This window comes from Macaca mulatta, chromosome 20 (assembly GCF_049350105.2).
Source record: "Macaca mulatta isolate MMU2019108-1 chromosome 20, T2T-MMU8v2.0, whole genome shotgun sequence".
Lineage (NCBI taxonomy): Eukaryota > Metazoa > Chordata > Mammalia > Primates > Cercopithecidae > Macaca > Macaca mulatta.
Window position 1 is genome coordinate 46,051,146 of NC_133425.1, and position 26,493 is coordinate 46,077,638.

At 53.2% G+C, this 26,493-nt stretch overlaps 1 protein-coding gene across 2 annotated transcripts in view; it reads left to right on the forward strand.

The window, feature by feature from the left end:
• NKD1 (NKD inhibitor of WNT signaling pathway 1) overlaps positions 1-26,493 on the forward strand; it is a 95,677-nt gene that overhangs the window by 48,070 nt on the left and 21,114 nt on the right. For both annotated transcript variants that reach the window (XM_015126106.3, XM_077985627.1), the window contains 2 exons: positions 11,117-11,183; positions 24,424-24,530. In XM_015126106.3, coding sequence (XP_014981592.1) covers positions 11,117-11,183; positions 24,424-24,530 — 174 coding nt within the window. The remainder of the gene's footprint in view (positions 1-11,116; positions 11,184-24,423; positions 24,531-26,493) is intronic.

Below are 26,493 nucleotides of genomic sequence, written 5' to 3' on the forward strand. Positions count from 1 at the left end.
AAATGATTGTCATTATTCAAGAGGACTGTGGCCTGGAACTCGTGGCAGAAGTGGAGGAGGTGGCAATGATTGGTTTCAGGGCGTGTTTTGAGGGAGAGCCAACAGGATGTGTGGATGCCTCCAGGGTGTCTGGTAAGAGCCAAGGAAGCAGGGAGCTGCCCTGTGTGTGCACAGGGAAGGCACTGGGGAGGACAGGTTTGGGGGCCACCAGGCATCCGGTTTGGACACATGAAGTTTGAGGTGCCTGTTGAGCAACTTGGTGACATCAAACAGGAGGTAGAGCCACATCATTTGTTTTAATGGAAAAACCTCTTTGAAAAAAGTTGTTATTATTATTTTTTTAGTATAAAAGGGTTGAATATTCTTGGTTTAAAAAGAGAGAATATAAATATAAAATTCAAATCACCCAGAAAGCCGGACAGCTGAAGGAGACAGCGCCCCAGTTCCCATTCTGAAGTGGAGTGTGGCCTTCCAGAAACGTTCTGGAAAACGCACCTTTTTGTTTTTTAACACCGCAGGAGGGGACTCGGCGGTTCCTCAGCAGCTTCCTATCTGACAGCACTGTGGACCCTGGGCCCTCATTCCCAAATGGCCCCTCTCACCTTCTCGACTTTTCCACACTCACCTTTGATGTGATCATCGTGCACTGCTCCGTGGCAGGCGGGTGGGACTGGTGCCCTCATTTTATAGATGTGGCCACTGAGACTTTCGATCACTGACAGCCCTGGCAGCATGTGGACTGCTGAGTTTCAGAATGAACTGAGTCCTCTGGATGCTGCCAGTGTGACCCTCTTGATTATGTCCTCATGTGGTAGTTGAGGATGGTGGGAAGTCGAAATCCACAGTGGCAAAAGACTTCACCAGCAGTAGAGGGAGGAGGGCGCTCCTGGTGAAGGGGACAAGACAGCTTAGGGCTGGGAGGCTCCGAGCGGGCAGTCCGACCTGTGAGAGGGATGGTGACAAGTTTCTTAGAGCTATTTTGGGGATGTGGGGACGGAAGGCGCCAGGAGATGAGAATGGGAGGCCTAGGGCAGATGGGATCAGAGTGGGTAGGAGCATGGCTTCTGCAAGATGGTTTCTCCAGGGCACTGCAGGGCTGCATGGGTGGACTCTGTGTGTGTGTGTGTGTGTGTGTGTGTGCGCGCGCGTACCTGTGCTCATGGGCACTCTTGTCCTGTCCATAAAATGAGGCCTCGGGTTATAGGAATCAAGAGGCTTTTACTTCATCTATTTTGTTTAGGTTCAGAAAAGCAAGAAGCTCAAGCCCTTCATTCCTGAGGCTGAGCAAGAAATTCCAGGCTTCTTGGGTCCCCAAGCCCCTTCCCTGGGCAGGAGCACACATCCTTTCCCTACAGTGAGGTGGCCTATGGCCGTGGGGCACCCTTCCTTGGGGCCAGGTGACAGTGCTGCCTGTCATAAGCAGCCTGGCTCAGGGCCACCCTGTCAGCAGGTCACACGCGCTGGACCCTGGCAGCAGACCGGGGGCCTGTCCCAGGGCCAGGAACTGCTGGCAGATGCCGCCCCAGCTGCTTGGTGATCAGAGGCACGCCACAGGCCCTCAGACCTCTCCTCTTATCAGCACTCAGCTGTGCAGCGTGGCGGGCCAGTGGCCGGGCTAGTCAGCAGTGTGCCAGGTGGTGGCATGGTGGGGCCAGTGGTGTGGTGGGCAGCGGTGTGGCAGGATCAGTGGTGCAGTGTGCAGTGGCATGGTGGTATCAGTGGTGCGGTGTGCAGTGGTGTGGTGGGCAGTGGCGGGACAGGATCAGTGGTGTGGTGGGCAGTGTTGTGGGGGCAGTGTTGTGGTGGGCAGTGGTTTAGAGAGGTCAATGGTGGGTGGGAAGGCTGTGTGTGTATATGTGTGGTCAGCAGTGGGTGGGAGTGCAGAGACTCCGACAAGCGCTGAGTGCACTCTCTCTGCTCTCTGCAGCCGGCCAGAAGTGGGGTCACCTGAGGCCTTCTGGGGTGATGAGGCAGTGCTGGGCTAAGCTTTGATCCGCTGTGGCATCCCTGACAAAAACCAGGGCAGAAGAGAGGATGTGAGGGGACAGAATGAAAGACCAGGGCCTGGAGGGAGAAGAAGGTGACAGCTGTGACTTGGGACACGCTGTTTGAGCCAGACCATGCATGAAGCACCGTACACATACTCTCCATTCCTCTCACAACTGCCCTGCCAGGTGGGGGCTGTCATTTCCACTTTTGGCTGGGGAAACTGGGGCATAGTCAGGTAGAATCATTTGTACAAAGTCACACAATATAAAGCCGAAGAACCAAGGCTCAAACCCAGACCTGACTGACAACTCGGGTGAGTCACTTAACCTCTCTAAGCCTCAGTTTCCTCATGGCCAAAGTGGGGGTCATTGCAAAGCCCAGCTTCTAGGGCTGCTGGGAGCACTTGGTCGGTGATGCCCCGAACGTGCTTCATGGAAACACTTGGCAGACGTCACACACTGACTAAGGCTGGTTATCATCATCACTGAGTCCTTTATATTCACGACCTCAGTTACCCCCAGGCCGCAACATGCCCATCCGATCCCAGTTTCCACTGTGGAAATGCCTTTGAACACGGTCTAGTCGGAAAATTGTGGTCAGACGAACAGCAAAGTCTCCCCGCCCCGTGCCCTGCCTGGCTGTGGACAATCCCTACATTGGGTCATCTCTTAAGGGCTTTGAAATGCCAGCAGTTTGAGATCAGGGAGCATTCTGGGTGATGTCAAGATTTACTCTTTTCTGTTGTTGGTTTTGGTGTTTTGGTTTTTTTTTTTCCCCCCCATTAGTCATTTTTTCTCCATGCTCAGAAATCACACTCTGAAGCCATGAGTCTTGGAGGAGGGTGGCCAGGTGGGAAGGTTGGTGGCCTCTCCTGGTGCCCACCTTGCCTGGTGTCTCTCCCCCACCCACCCTCTTCCTACTTGTTGGAACCAGCCTGACCACTGTGGGGGCCAGGGGATGGGTTCTTTAAATCGTGTTGTTCTGAAAGCGTGGTTCAGTGGTCGATGTCCTATTGAGGGGTTGGAACTTCAGGTGGTAAGTGGTGGATGTCTTATATTTTAATGATTCTGAATTTGTTCAATATGAATTGTCCTTAAAAAAAAAGAAAAAACAACACCATCACCTAACCTGGGCAACATAGCAAGACTATCTCTACAAAAAGTTTTAAAAAATTAGCTGGGCATGGTGGCCTGTGCCGGCGGGAGTCACAGATACTCAGGAGACTCACTTGAGCCCAGGAGTTGGAGGCCGCAGTGAGCTGTGGCCACGCAACTGCACTCCATCCGGGGGGAACAGAGTGAGAACTCCATCTCAGAACCAAACCAAACCAAGCCCCCCAGCACCTGTGATTTTATTGATCTTATTGCTTTATGGCAAGACTAGATTAAAAAGAGAGAGAGAGAGCCAATTTAAATAGAAGCATTTAAGTACTCATGGTAGCCCAGGTGGGACATGGCTCTGGAGGAAGGTGCGACAGTGGCATGTGGATGCCTGTGACTGACTGGGGTGACAGCCCAGGAAGTGGCCTTTGCTGGCCCTTTGGTGACTGTGGCTGGCTGAGGTTCAGGATTGGGCAACCCGTCTCTAGGGATTATGTGCACCCTGTCGGGCCTCAGGCCTGAGGGCTGGAGGAAGGGAGTATGGTGGTTTCAGAGTCAGGCCCTGGGTCTGAAGTCTTTCCTGCCAGCCCCGCCGTACCACTCCTTGCTGGCTGTCCACCTTCCCTGTGCAAACCCTCAAGCCCGGGAGGTAGGCTCAGGTTGGGGTTCCCAGGACGTGGGGAGCTGAAGGCTGGGGATCTACAGTTAGGAGCACGTCGATTGCATCTTGGGCAGATAAAAATAGTCCCGGAGAAATCTGAGGAATTTTAATTGCTGCTCAATGTCTTTGGCGTCTTGAAGACCTGGTCCTTGCAAGCCAAACACAAAAGGCCTGGTCTGTGTGTGCAGCCCGGGGAGCCTGTCTTCCCTCCCACCTCAACTTCCACAGCTCTGAGTGGAGTCTGCGGATGAGGCTCCTGCAGGGACCCGCGGTACAGCAGGGCGGCAGGAGCTTGCTCCGCTGGCTCCCAAGCTTGCCTGGGAATCCTGGACTTAGCTTTGAGGAGGCTGTGGATTGCTTCTGGGAGCTGTAGGAGTCAGAGCTTTTAGTTGCAAGTAACAGAAACCTGACCTGAATTGCTGGAAGCAGCAAGGGCCGTTTAGTGGCTTGTGTGACCGTCCCATCGGTGAGAAGAGGGGGTGAGGGTGGGTCTGCCCCAGGGTTCACCGAACAGACACTTTATCAAGTGCCTGCCTGGTACCAGGTGCTGTTCAAGGGCAAAATAAACCCAAAGACCTGCCCGCAGGCAGCCTCCTTCTGGAGAAGGCTGGGCCTGAGACTGGTCCCAGCACTGGCCTCCGTCTCTGTCTGTGTGAGCTGCCTCCTCCAGCGAGCTGCCTCTGAGAAGCTGCCGATGAGATGAGATGCAGCCTTGGCACCGGAGAAGAGTTGTTTCCCTTCAGCTCCCAAGAGAGGGGTCCCGGGGGAGGGTTCCAATTGGCTTGGCTGCGGCCGGGGGACAGGTCTGGTGGGCAGAGCCAGGAGCCAGCACCAGGTGACCTATGGCTGTGGTGGGCTCAGGGGTCTTCAGGGGAGTGGCTGAGGACTCTGCCCTATATTTTGGCTTCTTTGGAAAGAGATGCCATTTATCTTGGAAGCAGCATGTTGAGGCCTGTGTTCTGATGACCCAGGCAGGGAGGGGCAAGCCTGTTTTCCTCTCCTGGGGAGGAGGATGCCCCCAGCCTCTCCTGTCCCTGGGGTCAGGCCTCCAGGAGCCCTCCCGGACTCCTGCCTGCTGTGCCCTCTTACCATTTCCCCGCCCTTTGATGAGGATTATTTTTGTATCACTGGCCTGAGTGTTGTGTAGTGTTGGGTCGGGCTGGGTAATTTCCTAGCACTTTCAGCCTGCTGAGCTTATAGGCAGGGTAGGCTCTGGAGGCCTGGGCAAGCCCTAGGGGCCTGGGGATGGGAGGGAGGCTGTGTGGGCAGAGATAACAGGTCCACAGGGGAGAGGTACATGTGAGAGACATAGAACTTGAGGCCCAGAAACTGGACAGCCCCAGTTTTCCTCTTGTTTCCTGGGTATAGCCCTAGAAAAGAGAGCTGCCCATTGGTGGTGTGTGGGCTGGAACCCAAGAAGGTCTGTGCTCCAGGGAACTGTGAGCATCATCTTGGCCGGCCTCCCTATTCTAGAGACCCCTCCAGGGGTCTATCCTACTCTGTTACTTTCCACAAAACCTTGGACCTGTTACTTAATCTCCCAGCTTTTGTTTTCTCTTTTGTAAAGTGGGTTATTATCTGCGGTTTTACTAAATTGGATTTTAATTACCCAAGTAATATACTCATCCATTAAACATGAGAACACTTCTGATAAGGCTGGGGTTTATGACCCCCCACACCCGCTGCCTCTGTCTGCCCTCCCTTTCCTGGAGGTCGCTGTGGCTGTCGTCTTCCGCACGTTCACCCACATGGGGACAATCTCATGGTGTACATGGGTTTGGTGCTCTCCTCTGTGTGCAGATAGCAGCACAGTCTGCGTATCTTCCTGTCGTGGCTCCTTTGCCCGTCCTGTGGTCTGGCTGTCTGCCTGGGAGATCTGCAGATCTGTCTTGTTCTTTTGGAGTCCCTCTCGCGTGGTGTTTCTCTGTGGAGATCCAGTGCACGTGCCTTTGGGGCATCCAGGGTGTTCCTGACTGCGGATTAACAGGAAGTGCATTGCCTTAAACATCACTGGATTTAAATGTGCCTCCAGGAAACACAGTGAGCATCGTCTCAGGGTGGACATAGAGGCACTGGCTCGCCAGGCATTAGGATAGAATGTAAGAATATTCCTGAACCTGTGTCGGGAAGAGGAGAGAAACTGATGTTAGTGCTTCCAGCTTCGCATTAGACACCATCTAGGCCTGTTGTCTACGTTTTCTCATTGACTGCTCTTTGACATCAAAATCCCCATTTTACAGAAGGGGAAAATGGAGGCTGGAGAAGTTAAGTGATGTGTCTGCTGCCACTCGGCTGCCGAGGGTGGGGCTGGGCCCGGAGCCTGGGCGCCCCGACTACCAGGTTGCTCTGGACGCTGGGGAGTGGAGCATCCCTGTCCTGCCTCCTGAGAGGGGACAAGAGGAAGGCAAGAGCTTGCTCTCAGCAAGGCCTGGAGAGCGCCTGGCCGGGCTGCGGCCTCAGCGTACTGGGAAGAGAGAGCTTGCCAGGAATTTCCTGGGGCAGCTCCAGGGTAGGCTGCTTGGATCTAAGGGTTACAGGGTGGCCTGGGCCCTGCCCCCCTCCTTTTTCCCCGGCACGTCCCAACCCTGTACATTCTTGGAATCTGTGAGTTGTGCCGTGTTCTGTGGGCACTGGGAGTTTGCTTTGAAACCCGTGGCACCAACATCTGTTAGCTCTTAGAGAACAGAAAGATTGACAAAGCACTGCTGGGGCAGGCGGTGGGGGAAGATCTTACATTCAGGAGTAGGAAGTCTCAAAGACAGAGGAAAAACCCCAACCAAACTCCAGCTCGCTCCCCAAGGCTGCTTTGATGTGGTTTTCCCATTCCCGGAGGCCTTATAAGGTATCGTGCCTGGATTCTGGGCTCTGGACTGGTGCTGGCCGCACACCCTGTGCCCGGAGGAGCTGGCCTCTCTTCCTGGGGCCCAGTATGGGCAGAGGAGGGGCTTTAGGGCCAGCTGATGGGGCACCACTGGGACTTAGGAAGGTGGCACATCTGGGCCTGAGAGGCCACCAAGCCAGGCCACTGGGCAGGAGCAGCCTGGCCCCAGGTCTGGTGAAGCAGGGGCTCTGGAGACCCAGGAAGGTCTTTGATCAGAACTTGCAGAAGAGGCTGAGGCCCACTATCCTGGAGGCTAGAGGGGAGGGGCCTGGGACCACGGGCAGAGTGACAACTAAGTAGACAAAAGAAGTGGAGGAGGGTGGCCGCTGCAGCCAAGCCCCACACATGTGGGTTTCCCAGGTGCAGTGGTGAAGGGTGTGGGCTTGGGCACTGGCACTTACTAGCTGTGTGACCTTGGGCAAGTCACTTGACCTTTCTGTGCCTCAGTTGTCTCATCTGTAAAGCAGGGTAGTCATGGCAGTCCTTTGGAATACCTGAAAGGATTGCCACGAGGGGGAAATGCAGCCCCCTGAAAACCGTGTGCTGGGCAGGACGGGGCATGTTTCCAGGTGTCTGTGAGGGCACCTGGGGTCTGGCGAGTCTCTCGGCTCATCCCAGCAGTGTTCTGGCCACCATATGATAACAATAGCAAGAGTAATAAACAGTAACTACTGACCTCATGAACCCCATTTCCACTTTCAGCTGCCCTGCGAAGCGCTTCACATGCAGTGACTTCCTCACTTCTCACACTGCCCCCCTCAGATATCCTGATTGCTGTCGCCCCCGTTTACGAATGGGGAGACTGAGGTGCACTAGAGATAAAGTTCCTTCCGCCAGGTGGCGCAGCACATGTGAGGCAGAGCTGGGATTTGAACCAAGGTCTGACCACCTCCAGTTCCATGCCCTCTGCACTGGGGCTCCCAGTGGCGCCGTCGAAGGTCGGAGTGTGTCTCCCGGCAACAGCTGCCTTCCCGAAGGGTGGTGCCGACGGCCTGGCCCTGGCCCTGACATGTGAGGCTGCCAGCCAGGGCTCAGCTTGAGGGCAGGGCTAAGTCCTCAAGTTGTGGGGAGCAGCAGGGGAGCTTTGAGTCTTGCTAGGCAGATGGGAGCCATTGACCACTCACCCACGGGAGCTGCTGGCTGGACTATTTTTCTTGTACTCCTTTAGGTGTGATCCTTGGTCCCTGGTAGGTGCCAGGACTCCTGGCTACCTCTGCTCCCATGCCCACAGGAGCCCTGGTTGCATGAGTAGGAGCCCGGGCTGAGGTACCTGAAAGAGCTGGCTTGAGTCCCCACTCCGCCCCTTGCTGGCAGGTGATCCAGAGGGGATCGCAGCCTCTTGGAGCCTCTTAGCCACTTAGATGCAGGGCTGTGGGGAGGCCATTCTCCGGAGCCTCCTGTGAGGATCCCATTGGTCAGTACCTCGCACACTGTGAGCACTTGGTAAATGAAGGGTGACTGTCATCAGCACTGTTTCTGGTCTCATACGGTCCTTCAGGGTTGAGGCCACTTTCTTTGTAGATAATAACGGTAACGATTATACCTCTCACTTCACAGTTTGCAAATCATTTTAATGAGCATCTATTTCTTGAGAGATGGAAAGACCAGGGCTGTTGTGATGATTCAGGGGGTTAATAAATACACGTCTACACAGTTGGCCCTCCATATCCATGGGGTCTGTATTTATGGATTCAGCCAACCATAGATAGGAAATATTTGGAAACAAAAAAGCATCCGTACTGAACACATACAGACTTTTCTTGTCCTTATTCCCTAAGCAATACAGTATAACAACAATTTCCATAGCATTTACACTCTGTTAGGTATTGTAAGTAATCTAGAGGTTATTTAAAGTATAGGGGAGAATGTTTGTAGGTTATATGCAAATACTACACCATTTATATATGGGACTTGAGCATCTACAGATTTTGGTAGCCTCAGGGAGTTTTGGAACCAGTTGCCCGCAGGTACCGAGGAATGACTGTATATATAAAGTGTCTAGCATGGTGCCTGACACATGGAAAATGCACAGTAAGTGTCAGCTGTTTGGTTATTATTGTGGTTGATGACAGTGCCCATTTTACAAATATGTAGACTGAGGTCAAAGGCGAGGCAGGCGGTACAGCCAGGATGTGATCCTGTGTTTGGCTCCACATCCCACATGGCTTCTGGCCTAGAGACTCAAAGCTCTAGGAGCATGCACACTGCACACCGCAGACCCTGGCTGTGTGGCTCAGTGGAGGGGATGCCCTTTTTTTTTTTTTTTTTTTTTTTTTTTTTTGAGACGGAGTCTCACACTGTCACCCAGGCTGGAGTGCAGTGGCGCAATCTCAGCTTACTGCAGCCTCTACCTCCCAGGTTCAGATGATTCTTCTGCCTCAGCCTCCCAAGTAGTTGGATTACAGGCGCCTGCCACCACGCCCGCCTAATTTTTTGTATTTTTAGTAGAGACGGGGTTTCACCATGTTGGCCAGGTTGCCTGACCTCGTGATCCACCTGCCTCGGCCTCCCAAAGTGCTGGGATTACAGACGTGAGCCACTGCGCCCGGCCGGGGAGAGAGAATTTTTGCAAAGTTGAGCATTGGCACAGCACAGTGCGTCCATGGACCATGGCTCCAGGGAGCTTTCCAGTGTTCTTCGGAGCAAGGTGCTGTTGAGTGGTGAGAGGCCTATCCCGGAACTTGCCAGAACTCTGCTTTCTGGGTGTGTCAGAGAGCTTGGTCCTCTGAAAAGGGAGTGCTGAAGCTGTCATCGGTGATGACCGGGGTGCCTTGAGCACACGTGGTCATCGTTATAGGGTCCCACACGGTTGCCTTGTTGGTGGCGATGTCTGGAGTCTTTAAACTCTTCCAAGTGTGCCAGTAAAAAGACACGAGTACTCAGACGTCTCATTGATGCTGTCACCCGGCTGCGGTGCAGTCAGGGTGGCAGGCGCAGAGCCCCCCTCTGCAGAAGACCTCAGTGTGAAGAGGTGCACAGATGCTCTTGAAGACCGTTGCCTGTTCCCTCGAGGAAGCTCTGCCTACCAGCCTTTCAGGGGGCGGCGGCACCCGTCTTTCTCCTGCATGAAGGATGGGCTTTAATTGGCTGCTGGGGCGTCTAATGATGCCACCTGTGTGCATCCCTTTCCTGTCATCGTCTCCCAGCTCCCCTGTCAACTCAGGCTCTGTTAACACAAACAGCCAGTTTACGAGCCCAGGAAATGTTCGATGATTATAATAATTGGCGGAGGAGGAGAGGGAAGCCATCCTGACTCGAGGAATAAAGTAGCCTGGTTTTGAAGTAAATGGGACACCAGAGTCTGAATGGCCACATTTTAACAGCTTTTAAGAAAGAGTGTGTAATGCCCTAGAAAGATTTGAAAGAAGAAAGAGAATAGCCACAAAATGTTAGCTGTTTGTCTTTAAAACAAAAAACAAAAAAAAAGCAAGAGGCTTACCTCCAGCTGTGTCCAGTTGATGAGATCAGCAATACAAAGCCGTGTTTTTCTTTTGTTCATCAAGATGAGGACTGGCTTTTTTTTAAGCATCATCTGAGGTGCAGAATTTTTTTTTTCTCCCAAGGAAAGGGTTGGGTTTTTTTTTTTTTCTCTCTCTCTTTTATTTTTACAAAGAGAAGTTGGTGACAGCTGCTGAGTTTGGGCTTTTTTATTGCTTGTCATTTTGTGTTTTGAGAAGCACTACCATAGCATTATCATCCCCCCAAACCCTTGTCTGTCCTCCCATAACAGGAGTATTTCCTAAAGCGGGTTTCTTGGGACACGAATCTTGTGATGCTTTTGGAAAACGAAGCTCCATGGTCTGAGTAAGTTTGGAGAATGCAAAATATGCCAGCACTTGGAGATTCACAGTGTTTAGAACCATAGGAAAAGTCCTGATAAGTCCTGCTGTAAGGGATCTTGTTTAACTTTGTTTAAAAGAACCTTCTTTGATCATGGAAGTCTTCTGGCAGAATACCAATAAATACAGAAGACAGTTTGACAAGGTATGGTCTAGCTTCTTCCATATTTGGAGTTATCCTGCTAGGGTGGGTCAGACAGATGGGGCCTTTGTTGATATCCTAGAAATTTCCCAGCTTGTGGACCAGCAACACTCCCCTCGCTAACTTGACACCTCCTGGTCAGGTTAGTTGGGATGAGATCCCAGATATCCTTAACTCACTGGTGGGGAACAGGCAGGGTGAGTGCAAGGAATCAGGCTGGTTTCCGGAAAGCATGTGTGTTGGTGAAATATGGGAGGCATGATGGAAGACCAGGTGGAGCCATAGCCTGCAGGGGCCTGAATGTTGTGCTGATACGTGTGCGTTTATGTTAAGGGCAGGAGGGACCCACCTTGGTGCTTAACTTTTCAGGTGCGATAGGATCTGCCTCAGTTGACCTGAATTCCCATCAGAAGAATCAGCCCAGGGTCTTCAAGGCGCCACTTTTAATGTCTCAGCACTGGACTCCCCCTAACCCCTGCTCAATGCCTCTGCTTTGTCTTCTAGGAGCTCGTGGGTGACGTGTTGAGAGACACGCTCAGCGAGGAAGAGGAGGACGACTTCCGGCTGGAAGGTACTCGGAGTCCATTGCTCTCTTCTCAGCAGCAGCGAGTGGGGGAAGCCGGTGTCCAGCTGGCCGTGTGCCCTGCATGTTCCAGAAAATCTGCAGACGGAGGGCACAACAGGGACCTTGTGACTCTGGGTGGGGGTGGACTAGAGGGTGAGATGGAGGAGAGGAGTAAGACTCAGATGTGGCACTTCATAGGTCCAAGCCCAAGTGGCGGCCTGGTCACCTAGGTCCACGTCCTGACCCTGCACCAGATTAGCTGGGGGACCTCGGACAGGTTGTTGAAACTCTGCTGCTCCTCTGGGGATAATAAGAGTGGCTGCTCAGAGTGGTGTGTGAAGTGTGATCAGGCAGTGTTAGGCATGGAGTAAGCATTACACACAGTGCCTATTCCGTTTCCTCCATCGTGTCACTCCCTTGGTGCATGAGTGCGCGCGCGCGCGCACACACACACACACACACACAGAGCTAGCCTCTCACCTCTCTCCTGTGTCGTCCTCCTTCCTTTCTTGAGACGGGGTCTTGCTCTGTCACCCAGGCTGGAGTGCAGTAGGTAATCATTGCTCACTGCAGCCTTGGCCTCCTGGGCTCAAGTGATCCTCTCACCTCAGCCTCTCAAGTAGCTAGGACTACAGTTGCACCCCACCATGCCAAGCTAATTTTTAAATTTTTCTGTAGAGACGGGGTCTCACTATGTTGCCCAGACTGGTCTTGAACTTCTGGCCTCAAGCAACCCTCCCACCTCAGCCTCCCAAAGTGCTGGAGTTACAGGCATGAGCCACTGCACTTAACCGCTGCCTTCTTCATGGTGAAGCGCCGTGTTGTAGAGAGAATCAGGATACTCAAGTAGAGGATCTGCTGGCTGCTGGTGTGCTGGTTTGACTTTGGGCAGGCCACCCCACCTTTCTGAGCCTCAGTTTCCACATCTATAGAATGGGAACAAGGGCCTTTTCTCTGCTTGGCTCCCAGAATTGGTGCCAGGAACGGATGACAGCGTGAAGCAGAGTGTTTGCTGAATGGGAAATTTTAAATTCAGAAACGGGAAGAAATCACCAGATGGAGGGCTGCCTTACGAGAGTAAGGAAGGACATCTCTGCTGAGACCAGGCAGACAGCTGGCTGGAGAGCTGGGGGGCCATGGTGCAAGGGTCTGCAGAGGGGGATCCAGGCCTGTGGGTGTCCGAAGGGCCGCAAGAGAGGGGAGCCTGGGCCAGACCTGAGGACTGTGGCCACATCTGGCCTGAGAGCTGTTATAAATATAGAATCTTCACTCCAGCCCAGGCCTGCTGAATCCGATCTGCATTTTAATAAGCTCCCCAGGTGACTTGCATGCACACTACACTCGGAGAAGCACTGTTTGAAGATACTCACTCCGTTGCCTAGAAGTTGGAGGCAGGCTGGAGAGCCAGGTATCTAGCAAACTTTGTTCAAATGTAAGCAGGCCCCAGATCAAGGGGGAGGAGTCCTGTGAACAGAAAGCTTTGTGTGTGCATACAGTCTGATATCTCTTACATAAAAGAAGGCACCAGACCATCCTCAGGAGTTTCTTAGGGTACCACATATGCATATGACTGTGTGGATAGAGGCCTAGACAGATGATAACCATAGCTCTTTCCAAACATGGGAGGAGACTTAAGTCTGTGTTATCTGCATTTCATGGTTAAACTTTTATAAAAGAAGAACATATTTGGGCATGCTGACTTATGCTTATAATCTCAGCACTTTGGGAGGCTGAGGCTGGAGAATTGCTTGAGCTCACAAGTTCAAGACCAGCCTGGGCAACATAGCGAGACCCTGTCTCTATTATCAATAATTCTAAAATTATATTTTTTAAAAAAATCAAAAAAGATAATTATTTGAATTTCTTATTCCTTATGAATTTAAAAACTAATGTCAGTATTTAAAAGTGAAAACCGTAAATAAGGCAGCAGGAGCAGAGCTACTCTGGTTTGAGTCAGGTGGGCATTTGGACCTGTCCGTGTGGCCCTTAAGACCCCATGAGGGACCCTGGACCCAGTGGCCATCTGTGGTCCTCTGGCACCCTTGGTCCTGTGGTCCGAGGCCGCCCACCCCAGGGTGGGCAATATGGTGTGGGTGGCAGGCCACCACATGGCTAGGTCTGGTGAGAGCAGGTGCTACTGAGTTCTGGCCACAGAAAACCAACTGTCTGCTCCAGACCTGGGACTGGGGGGTCCCTCTGTGCTACTGGCCAAGGGAGAAAAAGCCGAGTCCTGAATCTCTTCTTTGTCTTCCTGTTGGCCAAGTTCATTGCCTCTTGGCGGGCTGGAGAGCTGTTTAAGAGAGAAAAAAGGCCATCTGAGGCGTGAAGATAAAAAGAAGTCTTTTAGCCATCCCAGGAGAGGATGGCTTTAGCTCCCGCGTTGTTATGTAAAGCCGGCCCTAATCCAGCGTCTTAACCGCCTTAACTGGCCAGCTGGGAGCGGGAGGGATGGGAGATTAAGGCTGGGCTTGGTGCGAGGGCCAGGGCTGCAGAGCTCCTTTTGAACTGGGGAAAGAACAAAGTAAACATCAAAAGTCCCAAGCTCTGAGAGCTGGCTGGGCGTGGCAGGGCTGGTGAGGTGAGGCTTTCGTGGGGAGGAGGGGAGAGGGCCCCCTCCTCAGCTGACCCAGCTAGGGTCTGAGGACCAGGGAGGGGTGACCCCATGCTCACCTTTAGCACACACCCGGCCTCCCTGCCCCACAGCTGGGCAGCACTCCAGGTAGTCGCAGCCTGTGGCTTGGGCCCCACCGGGAGAATGGGTGCCAGGTCGCGTTCTCCTGCATGGCCTCCAGGAGTCACTGTGTCTGAGGGTGCTGCAGCCACTGCTTTGTCCCCCTCTCCCATCTCCCTCTCTCCAGGAACCCCCTGCCTCTCACCTGGTGAACCCTGCCCCCGCCCAGCTTCTTGGCTATCTCTGTGTCTCACCTCTGGGCCTTTGCTCATTCTCCCTCTGGGTCCTCAAGTGCCTGGTTCCTATCTCTCCACTTCCCGGCATCTTTCTCTAGGAAGCCCCCTCTGCAGGGCGCGGTCCAGCCTGCAGGGTCCCTGCTTCCTAAAGGAGATGCTACAACCACTGAAGTCAGGCAGCCCCTCCTCCTCAGGACCAGGCCCGGGCCTCCCAGCTTCCAGGGCAGGCCTTGCTTTGCTCCTGCCGCCCCCTCCCCACTGGCCTGACGTGCAGACGTGGCAGCCCTTGGGGTGGTCTCTGCTTCCTCAACCCAAGGGTGGATGTGCCTGGAGTTGCTCGTTCTGCCCAGCAGGGAGCAGTGCTAGGACCGAGACCTGGTGGGGGCTTAGCAACACTCTGGGAACTCAGGTCCTGTTCAGCTCTGCAATGGTCCCTAACTTTGCCTTCCTCATCTCTCGTCCCTTCATTCTGACTTTTTATGAATTTGCAGCTCAGACCCCATTCTAGCCTGGCTTACCCACACTCACTATGTGACCTTGGGCGGGTCACTTCCCTGTGGCTCAGTTTCCTCACTGGGTTCCTTGTGGCACTTCTTCGCCAGGGTTATCGTGAAGACAGTGAGGTGATGGATGTAGGTCCCAAGGGTGGCCCTGGTACAGAGTAAGTGCCCAACACACTTGAGCTGCCATGATTCTTGTTTCCTGGGTTCATTTTTCTTGAAGAGGCACCAGCCCATGTTTATAATCATTTACCTAGCCCAGATCAAAGACGGCCTCTTTGCAAAGCTTCTTTAATCCTATTAGAATCTCCAAAGGCCTCCCCGTGCTCCCGGTGCCTGGAGTAGGGTCTGGCATGCTGTATGTGCTCAATAAATAAACACTCACTGAAGAAGGAAAGTCAACACCGTGTAGTCACTGAAAGCAGGCGACTCCTCCCTCTGCCTCACTGAAAGCAGGTGACCCCTTCCTCCGGCCTCTCAGGCAGGTCCTATGTACCTGTGTTGGGGCCTAGGCTAGTCCGTCCAGGCTCCCAGGGGTCAGATGTTGGGCAAAGGGACTTGGGAAGCCTATAGTCTCTTTCATTGGTAGTTGGAAAACTAAAGCCCAGAGAGGGGAAGTGACCTGTCCGAGGTCACACAGCAGACTGAGAACAGAATCTGGCCCCTCACTCCTCGCCATTCGGTATGTGCTGGGCATTTGCTGCAGCTAGGGGCTCTGCTGGGCCCTGGGTTCACAGTGAGCAAGGTAGGCAGGCCCATTGGTCACAACATTCACAGGAGGGAGGCAGGGATGAATATGTAAATCTGCGAAGGAGCATGGAAGTTTCTGGTAGTGGTTCTCTGCTAAGAGGTAAAACCCAGGGAGAGGTAGAGTGAGGAGGCTTTTCTGAGAAGGTGATGTTTCACCTGAGATGCAGATGTCAGGAAGGAGCCAGCCATGGAAGAATGTAGGGGGAGAGCAGCTAGGAGGAGTGAGCAGAACCCCAGGGTAGAGGGAACTTGGTGTTTGGGGAAGAACAGAAAGGAGGCCGTTGTGGCATCAGGAATGAGAGTGGGGCGGTCGTCAAGTGTGGGACCACACACTTGGGTTGGAGAGGGTTGGGTGGGTGACTGCTGGATTCTGACCTGTTTTAAGAAGCGAATTCTGGCTTCTGGGAGGGACTGCCCAGGGGCAGGGAGGAAGGGGGCAATGAAACCAGGAGGTGATTGCAGGGTTGCAGGCGAGAGGAGATGGTGCTGGCCTAGTTTGGGAGCTTGGGGCTGGGGAGAAGTCCATGAGGCTAGGGGTTGGAGCTGGTGAGAAGGGAGTTGAGGGAACAATAGAGATCAGGGATGCATCTTAGACTTTTGGCTTCAGGATCTAAGGATTTGGCAGTGTCACTTCTGAGGTGGAGGTTTTGGCAGGTGACCATCAAGTCTTCTGTTTTTGGACCCGTTGGGTTCAAGATGCCCATTTAACATCCAAGGAGAGGTACCGAGGAGGCCGTGGGATACCTGCTGATTGGAACTTGGGGTTCAGGGAGCAGTTGGGCAAGAAACAGAGAGAGAGCGAGTTAAGACTTCTCGGGAAGTAGCCACGGACATTGCCTGGGACTCTCGGGCAAGGCTCCCTAATACACAGGGCTGGCGGTGGCTTCCTAGGAAGGCTGGGAGGAAGGGGAGTTCACGGGAGGGCAGCAGGGACCCCCAGATGGAGGGGCAGGTGCCTATGCCCTGCCGGCTCCTCTCCCTCAGTTCAGAGCCCATCCTGTCGGGGGGTGTCAGCGGCCCTGACTCTCCACTCCCCTGCAGTCCCCCCAGAAGCTGAGTTGCAGCGGTGACAGAGAACAAGCGGACTTTGTTACCTTGGCAGTTTCTCTCAAGTCTGCTCCTCATAAAAGCTCAGCTGGAACAGTGGAAATTCTGACTCGTGTCAGATACCGGAGAGGCTTTAATAGTTTCAAGTAGCTCGGGGTTAGATTGTAAAAGCTGAATTTCATCACATGTTTTAACTTGGGTGGGGACGGAGAGGGGAGAGTGGAAGGGACATGATATTTTTAGCCCACAGAAGGCTTTTTCTCCCCTTTCCCCCTCTCTCTCTCCCGGGGCTTCCCCCTCCCTCCCTGAACAGATGTTTCGTCTCAATCCTGTTCAGATCTCAAAGCTGAGTGGCCACCAGCCTTATGCTCTGATGAGGAAAAAAAGGCCAGAATATTATTTGTTGAGAAGAATTTCCTCCCCCACCCCCCTTTCCCCCTTTTTTGTTTCCCCTCAGTTACAACTGGTCCATAAGCAAAATCTTGTGGCAGTAAAATGCAGCTGGGAGGCAGGATGGTGGAGAAGAAGGCCCTGGTGGCATTTCTGGTCTCAGGAAGGGGCAGACCCCCACTGGTGAGAAAGCTGGACATTGCCCTAGAGGGCACTGCCCTGGGTGAGTGAATCACTGCTGTGGTGCTGGTACTGGTGGTTTTTCCTAAAAAGCAGGGTCTCAGAAAGATGGATATGTTAAGTCAGGATTTTTTCGGTTCTTTTGGACACTCACTTAAACTTTTGGCTCATGAAATTGAAAAATCCTAGGGTAGATCTTGCCTAAAAAGGCCTGTTTGGATTCTGGAGCTAAAACCGTGTCGTGGACACATGCACGCACACACACACACTCACACACGCACGTATATTCACACACTCACACACGTGTCTCTCTCGCTGCCCCTCTGTGTCCCTCTCCATAATTTCTCCCTCTGTCCCCTGGTAGCTTCTCCCCCACAGGTGGCGAGGGTGGCAGTGCCCAGCTCTGGGCACTCCCATCCTATGAGCACAGCCCTCTCAGGTGGAAGAAAGTTCCCAGGTCACAGTGGTCCTTGTACATGTCAGACTCACTTTACTGACCACTTTACTGGTCACTTGACCAGGGTAAATCTAGGTTTTGTGGGACCTGAAGCTTTCAGGGGCTAAACCAAAATAAATATCTCACCACCTCAGTCTCTCCTTAGCTCATGTCCAGAAATGCCTGTATTTCCCCCAGTATCACCTCACACAGGCACCGGATGTCAGAATGGTTAGATGACAATCTTAATAGATTGAGGATAAAATGCCTAATTTGGAAAATGTTACAAATACAAACACATATGACCACATAGACACCTTCAAAGACCCATTCTGACTTGGAAAGGGCCCATATAGGTGAGAGGGCCCAGAAGTCTAGCTTCATTAGCTTCTCCATAAACTCTCCTTTCATACTGACCTAGGACCAGCCACATGGCCTTCAGGATGAAACAAGCTGGATCAGGTGGGGGTACTGAGTGCAGTGCGACCCTGGAGTGGGATCAGTCTCCATAAACTACATAGACTGAGAGTGGGGGATGAGTGGCTCTGCGGAGGAAAGCCAGACGCTATTATCAGAAGAAGGAGGATTGTTGGACAGGCAGGAACAGGTGTCAGCTATTGTGGTCTGACAGAGTGGAGAGGCCAGTGGTTGAGGAGTTGGGAAACTGGGGTTTAGTTCTCTTTGTTCCACAACTTCTGGGTTCAAATCCTGGTTCTGCTACTTACTGTTGTTTCCTTTTGATGAAGCTGATGATGCTGATGATGATGCAGCACCTATAGTGTGATAGACACTGCCCTATAGACATATATATCTCAGGGTATATATATTGGGCTGACGGAAGATTCAGATGATTAAATGAGTGATATAATAATGGTGTAATAAGGCTCACTGAGCAGGGAAGCCTAACCTAGCCCTGAGGGTGTGAGAGCATGCTGCTCAGAAGAAGGGAGGCTTAAACTGAAGACTTGAAGGATGAGCGGGAATTGCAGAGCTGGAAAGAGTGTTCTTGGCAGGGATGAGAGCATGGCAGGCTCAGAAAAGGGAACGCAGTTGCACAGAGAGACAGGGCTGAGAGGCAGCAGCAGCCGGGTTGTGGAAGCCTTTGGACCCCTCCTTAGGGGAAAGGGGGCCAGCGGAGGGGTTTAAGCAGGGAAACGTCGTAATCAGTTTTGGTTTTTAGGCTTAGTTTCCTCTTTTGCACAATGCCAACAGTAGCACACTCAGTGTTAAGAGGACTTAATGGAATAATGTGTGGTACTACTAACTTCACCAGCCTCTCCGTGCGGCCCAACAAAGTGTGTGTGGCTGTGTTTACAAACAGAGGTAGGATCACTAGGACCCTCATTCCCTGTGGAGAGCCTGATACAGATACTGCAAGAAACCATTTGGCCTGGAATGCACATATGATATCTTTCTCTTTTTACTGGCAGCAGATTTACCTGCCTAATTATATTTGGCAGAGGCTAATATTAAAATTCATCTGCATTCCCTCGAACAGCTGCTGTCAGAAGGTTGCGGACTCAAACATCTTGGCAAGCAACCCTGAGACTGAAATATTTGCAGCAGATAATCTGTACGTGGACAATTGAGAAAGGACTGTGGATATGTCAGGGCGAGCATCCAGACTCTAGCAAGGAAGTTCTGGCTTGTGTTAAATCTTACATTGTATTCACCGAGAAGAACTTGCCAGGTAACTAGGCTAAGAGAGGGGTCTGCCATGCATTTGAAGTGTTAGTAATTTCTGGTCTTTAGTGGGGCCGATTTAGTCATAACTGTGTTTCAAATTTTTCTCTTCTTTCCAAGTTTCATATGCACCAGGCCTTTCTGTATTGTGTTTAAGATAAGCTGGCATTTACTGGTATCATCCCGGGTTTGGATTTTTACCTAAATTTCAACTCCCCACCTCCCCATGGCACTTCCCAGTCTCCATCAAGGCAGAAGGTATGGCATATTTGTTATGTAGCCAAGCTTCCTTATGCCTACCTGTAGAATGTGCTGTAGTTCAGCAGGCCTGGCAGAATCTTTACCCTGTGCACGGATGGGAAGCGCTAGGCATTGGGCAACCCGGGAGCAGAGGCCTAGAGGGCCCCAGATCTCAAGAAACTTGCTTTCTGGCTGTGCAGATATGGAGGCTCCTGTGAGGCAATCAGAAGGTCCCAGATAGGAGTGTACAGAATAAAGTGCTAGACTGAACGGCGGGAGACAGCACCCCACCAGCTCCGGATGCATTCGTGCAAATCAGAAAAAAGCTGCCCCTCCTCAAGACACCTTTCTGCCATCTGTCCAAAGGATGTCATAAGCAATACACATATCTAGGGTATCGGTCATGTGAGTGGCACCACCTGGGGATGTACAGTGCACAGCCTGCTTCTTGGAGCTGGTCTCCTAGTGACCCCAAGTGACCCCGGACCAAGGGGAAGAGCCCCAAGGAGCTCACCCTGCCAGACTGTTGAGGAGGGTGGGTCTGTTTTATTTCACAGGCCTTCTTCTCATGCTGTTTGGGTGGCGCCAGCTGTCAGCAGCTTGGGCTGGGTGGGCCGTGCCATCCTGCTCCCTGGGTCACTGCCATTTGCCGGGGTAAACAGTCCCGAGTGACTGTGGCTGTCACAGCATGCGAGCCCCAAGGAGCCTCCCATTGGGCCCATGGGGAGGCGGGGGTGGTGTCTAGACCCACAATCAAAGTTGTCACCATTCAGGTATTTCCTCACTCTCTTCTTTCGCTCTCTCTTCCTCTCCACCCCTCCCTTTTTTTTAAACTGAGGGAGGGGAGAGGGAAGAGACTGTCTTTGATCTCAGCGGAGGAAAAAAGTCTGTTCTGTTCAGGCTTTTGGCTAACACAACAAACAGTGTTTAAAATTTAACTTTGCTTAATTAATTAGTAATTCTGTTTAATGCTGTCTGATCTCCCTCCAAAAGGTATTTTGAAGCTTGAGAAGGGAACATCAAAGGGAGCCGGGTGAAGATGGTCAAGTAATGCATTTAATCTGGCAGTTGCTGAGGGTGGAGAGCTGCCAGGCTGGGAGCTAATGGGGAGAGAACCGTCATTTGGTAAACACAGCAAGCCGACTCCTCATGGCTATGGTGTGAGGAGGGACAGGGAGCAGCTTCCAAAGGGAAGGAGCTCTTCAAACCAGTACCACTCCCCCAGATTCATATGAGCTGACAATAGGCTTTAAGAAAGCAGAGTTGACATTTTCTTTCTTCCATGGCCACTGTATGGTTGGGCAGGTTGTGTACTGCACAAGGGTTTCCAACCAAGCAGGCAAGTTACAGGTGAAATTGTCTGTGCCCTGCTCCTCAAGCACATATCCTGTGCTTGGAAGTGGAGGGTAGCACACATCTAAAGCAGCAATCGATCTACAGACTTTTTCCTGAAGGGCCAGATAGTATGTATTTCAGACTTTGTGGGCTCTGTTGCAACAGTTCAACTCTGCTGTCATAGAGTGAAAGAAGCCATGGACAATGCAAATAAGCATGGCCGTGTCCCAATAAAACTTTATTTACAGAAACAGGAGGTGGGCCAGGTTTGGCTCAGCAAATGCACTTTGCCACTTCCTGCTCTAAGTCACCCAAAAGTGCTTCTTAGGCAAGTGAAAGGCCTTTTTTCCCATCTGGTCCTCTGCTTTCCTTTTTTCTTCCAAATGAGCAGTGTCTCCTGCAGTTCCTCAGACTTTCAGTTGAAGAGTGATCAGCATGATCAGTACTCCCTGATATTAGGCCCCCAAAAGATAATTTCCCAAGGGGAAAAATGGCTGGGCTAAACCAGAATGAGAGGCAGAGAATGGACTTAGACTCTGGTGCCAAAGCTGATCTCAACAGAAATACATCATTGCAATCCTCCTTGGCATGACCTGGGCAGCCTGCAGCGAGCACCAGTCCCCCTCTCCTGCTTCCCATGAGCCTGCGCTCACTGATGGGTGGAGGGTGGTTTCTTCTGCACGGGGCTGACTGGGGGCCTTGGTGGCTTGACTTAGTTTAGTTTCAGAGGGCTCATATGTGGATGAGGCCCGGCCCTTGCCCCTGGCATTGGGGTCTGCATGGCCAGTTCTCTGCCACCTCTTCTGGCTACTGTGCAGGGGACAATAGGAGGGTGAATGACCTTTGGTGGAGATAGAGTGCTGACTATCCTTGTTCCTGACCCCCACAGTCCCAGGGCAGGATGGATCACAGGCCCCATGCTGGGAGGGGCCCCTGGCGGGTTCAGCTGACCTGTGGATGTCTGGGTGGCTTTCTGAGCTGGGATGGGATGAGGGAGCCACTGGTGAAGAGAGGACAATCTGGACCACTGTAGTCTTTGGGGAAGACATATGAGGGGTCGAGGGGGATGTTTTCCAGCCCCTTCAGGTGAGGAGAAAGGAAGAGGGGAGGTCCTGAGGGAAGACAGGCTGTCCGTGCATGGTGGGGGAAGAGTGCTCCAGAGGAGGAGAGAGCAGGGACAGAGGTTCCTTTTCTTTGGATTTTATCAAGTGGAACATGAAAGGCAACATTGAACCTGAAGGTGGTTTTCTGATAACTTCCCTTTGAACTTGAAGTTTGGTTTCGACAAGCCTGGCCAGCTTGCATCTCCAGCCAGGACCTCTGCAGAGAGAGGCAGCAGCTTTGAAGATGGATCTGGGCTTTGTTTTTCTTTCTTCTTTTTCTTTCTCTTCTTTCCCCCTGCCTGGGAGGGGTGAGTAGAGGATGCTGCAGGCCGTGATATTACTCTGGTTTCTCCAGTGGGGCAGTTTGGGGTCAAGCGGGATCGTTGAGATCTGGGCTGTCAGCTGGGACCACAGCCCGTCTACATCCTTGGCAAAGCCAGCATTTATCGAGCACCTACTGAGTGCCGGCCACTGTGCTCTGTAAGCCCTTTCCTCATTGCCCTTTCCCAATAGCCCTGTGAAGGTGAGGCCGTCATGTTCCCATTTTACAGACGAGGGGACTGAGGTCCAGAAAAGTCAAGGGCCTTGTCCAAAGCTGCCTGCACAGGCTGTGTGTATTTGATATAATGCTTTTGTGTCCATTTGCATTCCTGAAGCCTCCGTTTTGAGAAAACTTAGCTGCTAACTGTCCTGTTCCCAGGAGTCAGTGGGGTGGGGTCATCGGTCCCCTGACTGTTACTACTCATGGCCAATCCTAGTGCGCTGGAGGTCTTAGCCCATTGTGATCAGGGCTTGTTGCATCCACACAAGAATCCTCTGGGGAAGGGGTTGGTAGCTTCCTCATTTTACAACTGGGGAATTGAGACGTCTAAAGAAGGTATGTGACCCACCCAGGGTCACACAGTGCCAGAGAACAGAACCCAGGTAGAGATGACCACTGCCCTGGCTGGCCGGCCTCCATTAGACAGAGAGAGGCAGGCTGAGAGAAGCACCGAGTCTCCTGAATTGAGCCATGAAAGGCATGGAGGGGCAGCCTAGTGGACTGACTGTGAGCATGATTCAGGCTGCCTGGGTTCAAATCCCAGCTCTGTCGTTTACTAGCAAGGCACTTATCCTCTCCAAGCTTCAGTTTTCCCATGTGGAAAATGGAGCTAATCATAATAACTGCCTCACAGGGCTTCGTGAGGATGGAGTTAGTAAACAGCAAGTGCTTAGTCATTGCTGCCTCATCTTTACGTACAGTGGCGCCAAGGGGAAGCGCCTTCGTCAACTGCAGAGGAGAGAGCTTCCAGCCCGCAGGACCGAGCAGAGCAGGAGAGCAGGGGCCCAGGCCCACTGGGGGCATCCCCACTGTGCCTGGCCCAGGGACTGTGCTTAGGTCCTTGCTTGCATAGCTGGGGTGTGTGAGTGTGGTAGGAGTGTGGGATCAGAGAGACACAAAGCCCCCATCTAGTTGCCTGGCCCAGCGGCCTCATTTCTCCATGCTGCTGACTTCCCAAGAAAGTCCTGCTTTGCCTTCCTCTCTGACTGGGGAGTCTCAGCTCCTCACATAACCCCCCGGCCACATCTGGGTCAGGGTAGAAGGACCAGGCTCCCTTCCCGGAGTAGCAGCCAGGCTGTTTCTTCACCTTTAAAACAGGACAACACATTTACTACCCCAGGGCAACAGAGGGAATCAGAGGAGAGGAGCTGTGAGTGTGGCCTGGAAAAGATGGCTCCGGCAAACCCCAGCCCCGCTATCAGACAGAGACAAAATGGCAGAAGGGACTAAAGGAGGCTTATGGGACATTCCAAGAATTGATGGCACTTTGTAGTCTGGGTCCTAAGTCAAGGAGGATGGTGCTACCCTGAGCTGGCTTCCTCAGGAAAATAGTGTCAGTAGGTCCTGGGATTTCACACTCACCCTTCCACAGCTCCTGGCAGGCCACACACAGGGCCGTGACCTTTGGCAGAGAAGGGGGAACCTGGGGTGAGCAGAGGCCAAATGCAAGGTTCAGGATGAGTGTGCTCCCTGAAGATGCCTTTTATGTATGTGCAAGTGTGTGTGCATGTGTGAGTGTGCATATGTGTGCGAGCAGGTGTGATGCATGAGTGTACATATATGTGCGTGTGTGCATGTGCATACGTGTGTATGTGTGTGCATGTGTGCTTGTGCATACGTATATGTGGACGAGTGCCAACCCAGTTGAACTCTGTTTCTGGCACTCCTTCTGGCCATCCACCAAGGTGCCGTAGGCTGTGTCCAGGTGGTAGCACCTTTGAGGAGGCCAAAATGTCAGCACGCAAGGCAGTGAGACTGCAGAAAATGGCCATGGTTCCTAAGCTCCCTCGCCAGGCCCCAGAAGCACCCCTCCACTCTCATCCATCTACCCTCTGGCCTGACGCTGCTCTGGGCGGCTGTGTGCCTCCACAGGGCAGAAGTCACAGGCTGGTAGGGGCCTGAGGGGGCCCCCGACAGTGCAAATGGGTGTACCATGCTTGGCGGGGGGGTCTCCCCAGGCAGTACCAGGTGCCAGAGTAGTGTGATGTTGACCCCAGCAAATGGGCAGGGCAGGAGTGGGCCCAGCCCACTGGCGAGAATGTCCAGGCCAGGCCTGGAAGACGAAGGTGCAGTGAGTGCAGTGCCCTGCGTCTGGACCCTGGTCCTCATGCTCCCTCGCCTCCCTCCCTGACAGTGGCCCTGCCTCCTGAGAAGACCGACGGGCTGGGCAGCGGAGATGAGAAGAAGATGGAGAGAGTGAGCGAACCCTGCCCAGGCTCCAAGAAGCAGCTGAAGTTTGAAGTAAGTTTCCTTTTGGTGCTGGGTCCTAGGGAGATGAGATGGGTTTTCTCAACTTTGTGCTTTGGGAGGAGGGAAGCTGAGGCCCTTCCAGACAGGAAGGCCCTTCCTCTGCATGAATAGCACCCTCTGTGGGAGGTTCTTCCTGCCACATCTGGGGCTGTCCTGGCTCAGGGCAGACCCCAGGGACTCACCACTGCCCACCCGCTCAGCCTGGTCCCAGCCCCTCCATGCGAGGTGTGCCCAGCAGCCTGGGAGAAGGCATGAGAGTAGACGAGGGAGGCAGGACTCTGGCCCTGCTGCTGCTGTCACCTCTCTGGACCTCAGTTTGCTTGATGAAACCTTCCCTTCCAACTCTTGAGGCTGCTCTGGGGGTGCCTGCGGGGGCTCTCAGGTGGAATGGACGAGCAGGAGGCACAGGCAGGTCCCTGACGCTCTCTGGGCCTCAGTTTCCCCATGTGGGCAACACCAGGGATGTGCCTCTCTGTGGCTCTGTGCGGTGCCTGGAGGAGGGAGCAGAGGCTGTGGGCGGAGGTTGGTGAGGCTCTGAGCGTAGGGGTAGGATTTGGGAGAGGGGTGCACAGGAGAGCCTTTGGGAAGAGAAGGGCCTTTGGGGTGAGAAGGGGACACTTGAGTGCCCCAGACCCAGTGGCTGCACGGTCTGTTCCCCACTGCCTGATAGTGTAGCATGCCCCTCTGCACCCAGCACAGTGCCCAGTGCTGAGAGCCAGGCCCAGGCCTGCTGCATGGAGCATCCCCACTGCTCTGCCCTCCTTGCTCCCTCCTTCCTTCCCTCTGTTTGCCTTCCTGAGACCACCAGGGCATAGCTCTAGAGTCAGCAGGCCTGGGTTCAAATCCTGGCCATACACTTAGTGGCTGTGTGACTTTGGGGCAAGTTCCCTAAAGTCTCAGTGGCCTCACATGCCTCGCCTGTAAGGTGGGGACAGTGGTGATGTCTGTTGCATTGGGCTGTTGTCAGCATCATGAGTTCATGCGCCTAAAGGTCTAAAGTGCTTAAGAGGGTGTCCCTCTTTCTAACCAGTGCTGATTGGCACTGTCTAATTGCCAGGGGACCCAGCTTTGACTGGGTGTGGTTCCTGCTGTCAAGGAGTGCACAATGTGACCAGGGGACAGTTGAGTGCCCCAGACCCAGTGGCTGCACAGTCAGTGATGAGATGAGATCTGGGAGCCCGGGGTGGGGGTCAGGCCGAGGGGTGTGGGGTAACAGACACTTGGCATTTCCAGGCTCTGTGCGGTGCCCGGCGGAGGGAAAAGCAGCTGGCGGTGGAGACTGGGGAGGTGGGTGAGGCTCTGAGCATAGGGGTAGGAGTTGGAAGAGGGGTGCACAGGGGAGCTTTTGGGGTGAGAAGGGTCTTTCAGGCAGAGGGAGCTGCAGGAGCAAGGGCCTGGAGGTTGAAGTGCCAGCGTGCTGTGTGGGGAGAATGAGCCGCGTCATGTGGCCTGTGCTGGATGGTGGGACATGGGGGAGACGCCCTGTGTGCAGGGTCCCTGGTGACCGATCTTATCCCCTTTCCAGTGTCGTCTCCCTGCCATGCCCCACCATCCTGCACAGGCCACACCACACAGCTTGCTCTCCCCACACAGCACACCAGCACTCCAGCCTCCAAGAGGCTTGAAGGCTCGCCTGAGGAGGACAGGTAGTGTCTAGAAGGAATTAGGGCTGCCAGCTTCTTCCTGGAGCCCAGCCCCACCCTAAGCCCACCTGGGTCCTTGTAGGGTCTTTTGGGGAGCTTGGCAAAGCCCAGGGCTAAACTCAGTGGCAGAAGGAAGACCAGGCCCAGGCATCCTGCCTCCCTGGAATCCCCAGTGTGCTTGCTTCTGGAGGGGCAGGCTTGGGACTGAGCTGTGGCCCACAGGCAGGACTCACCTGAGAAGCCCAGATGGGGTGTGGGAGAGGCCTAGGAGAAACACATGTGACAGGTGGGGCAAGTGGCCAGAGTTACTG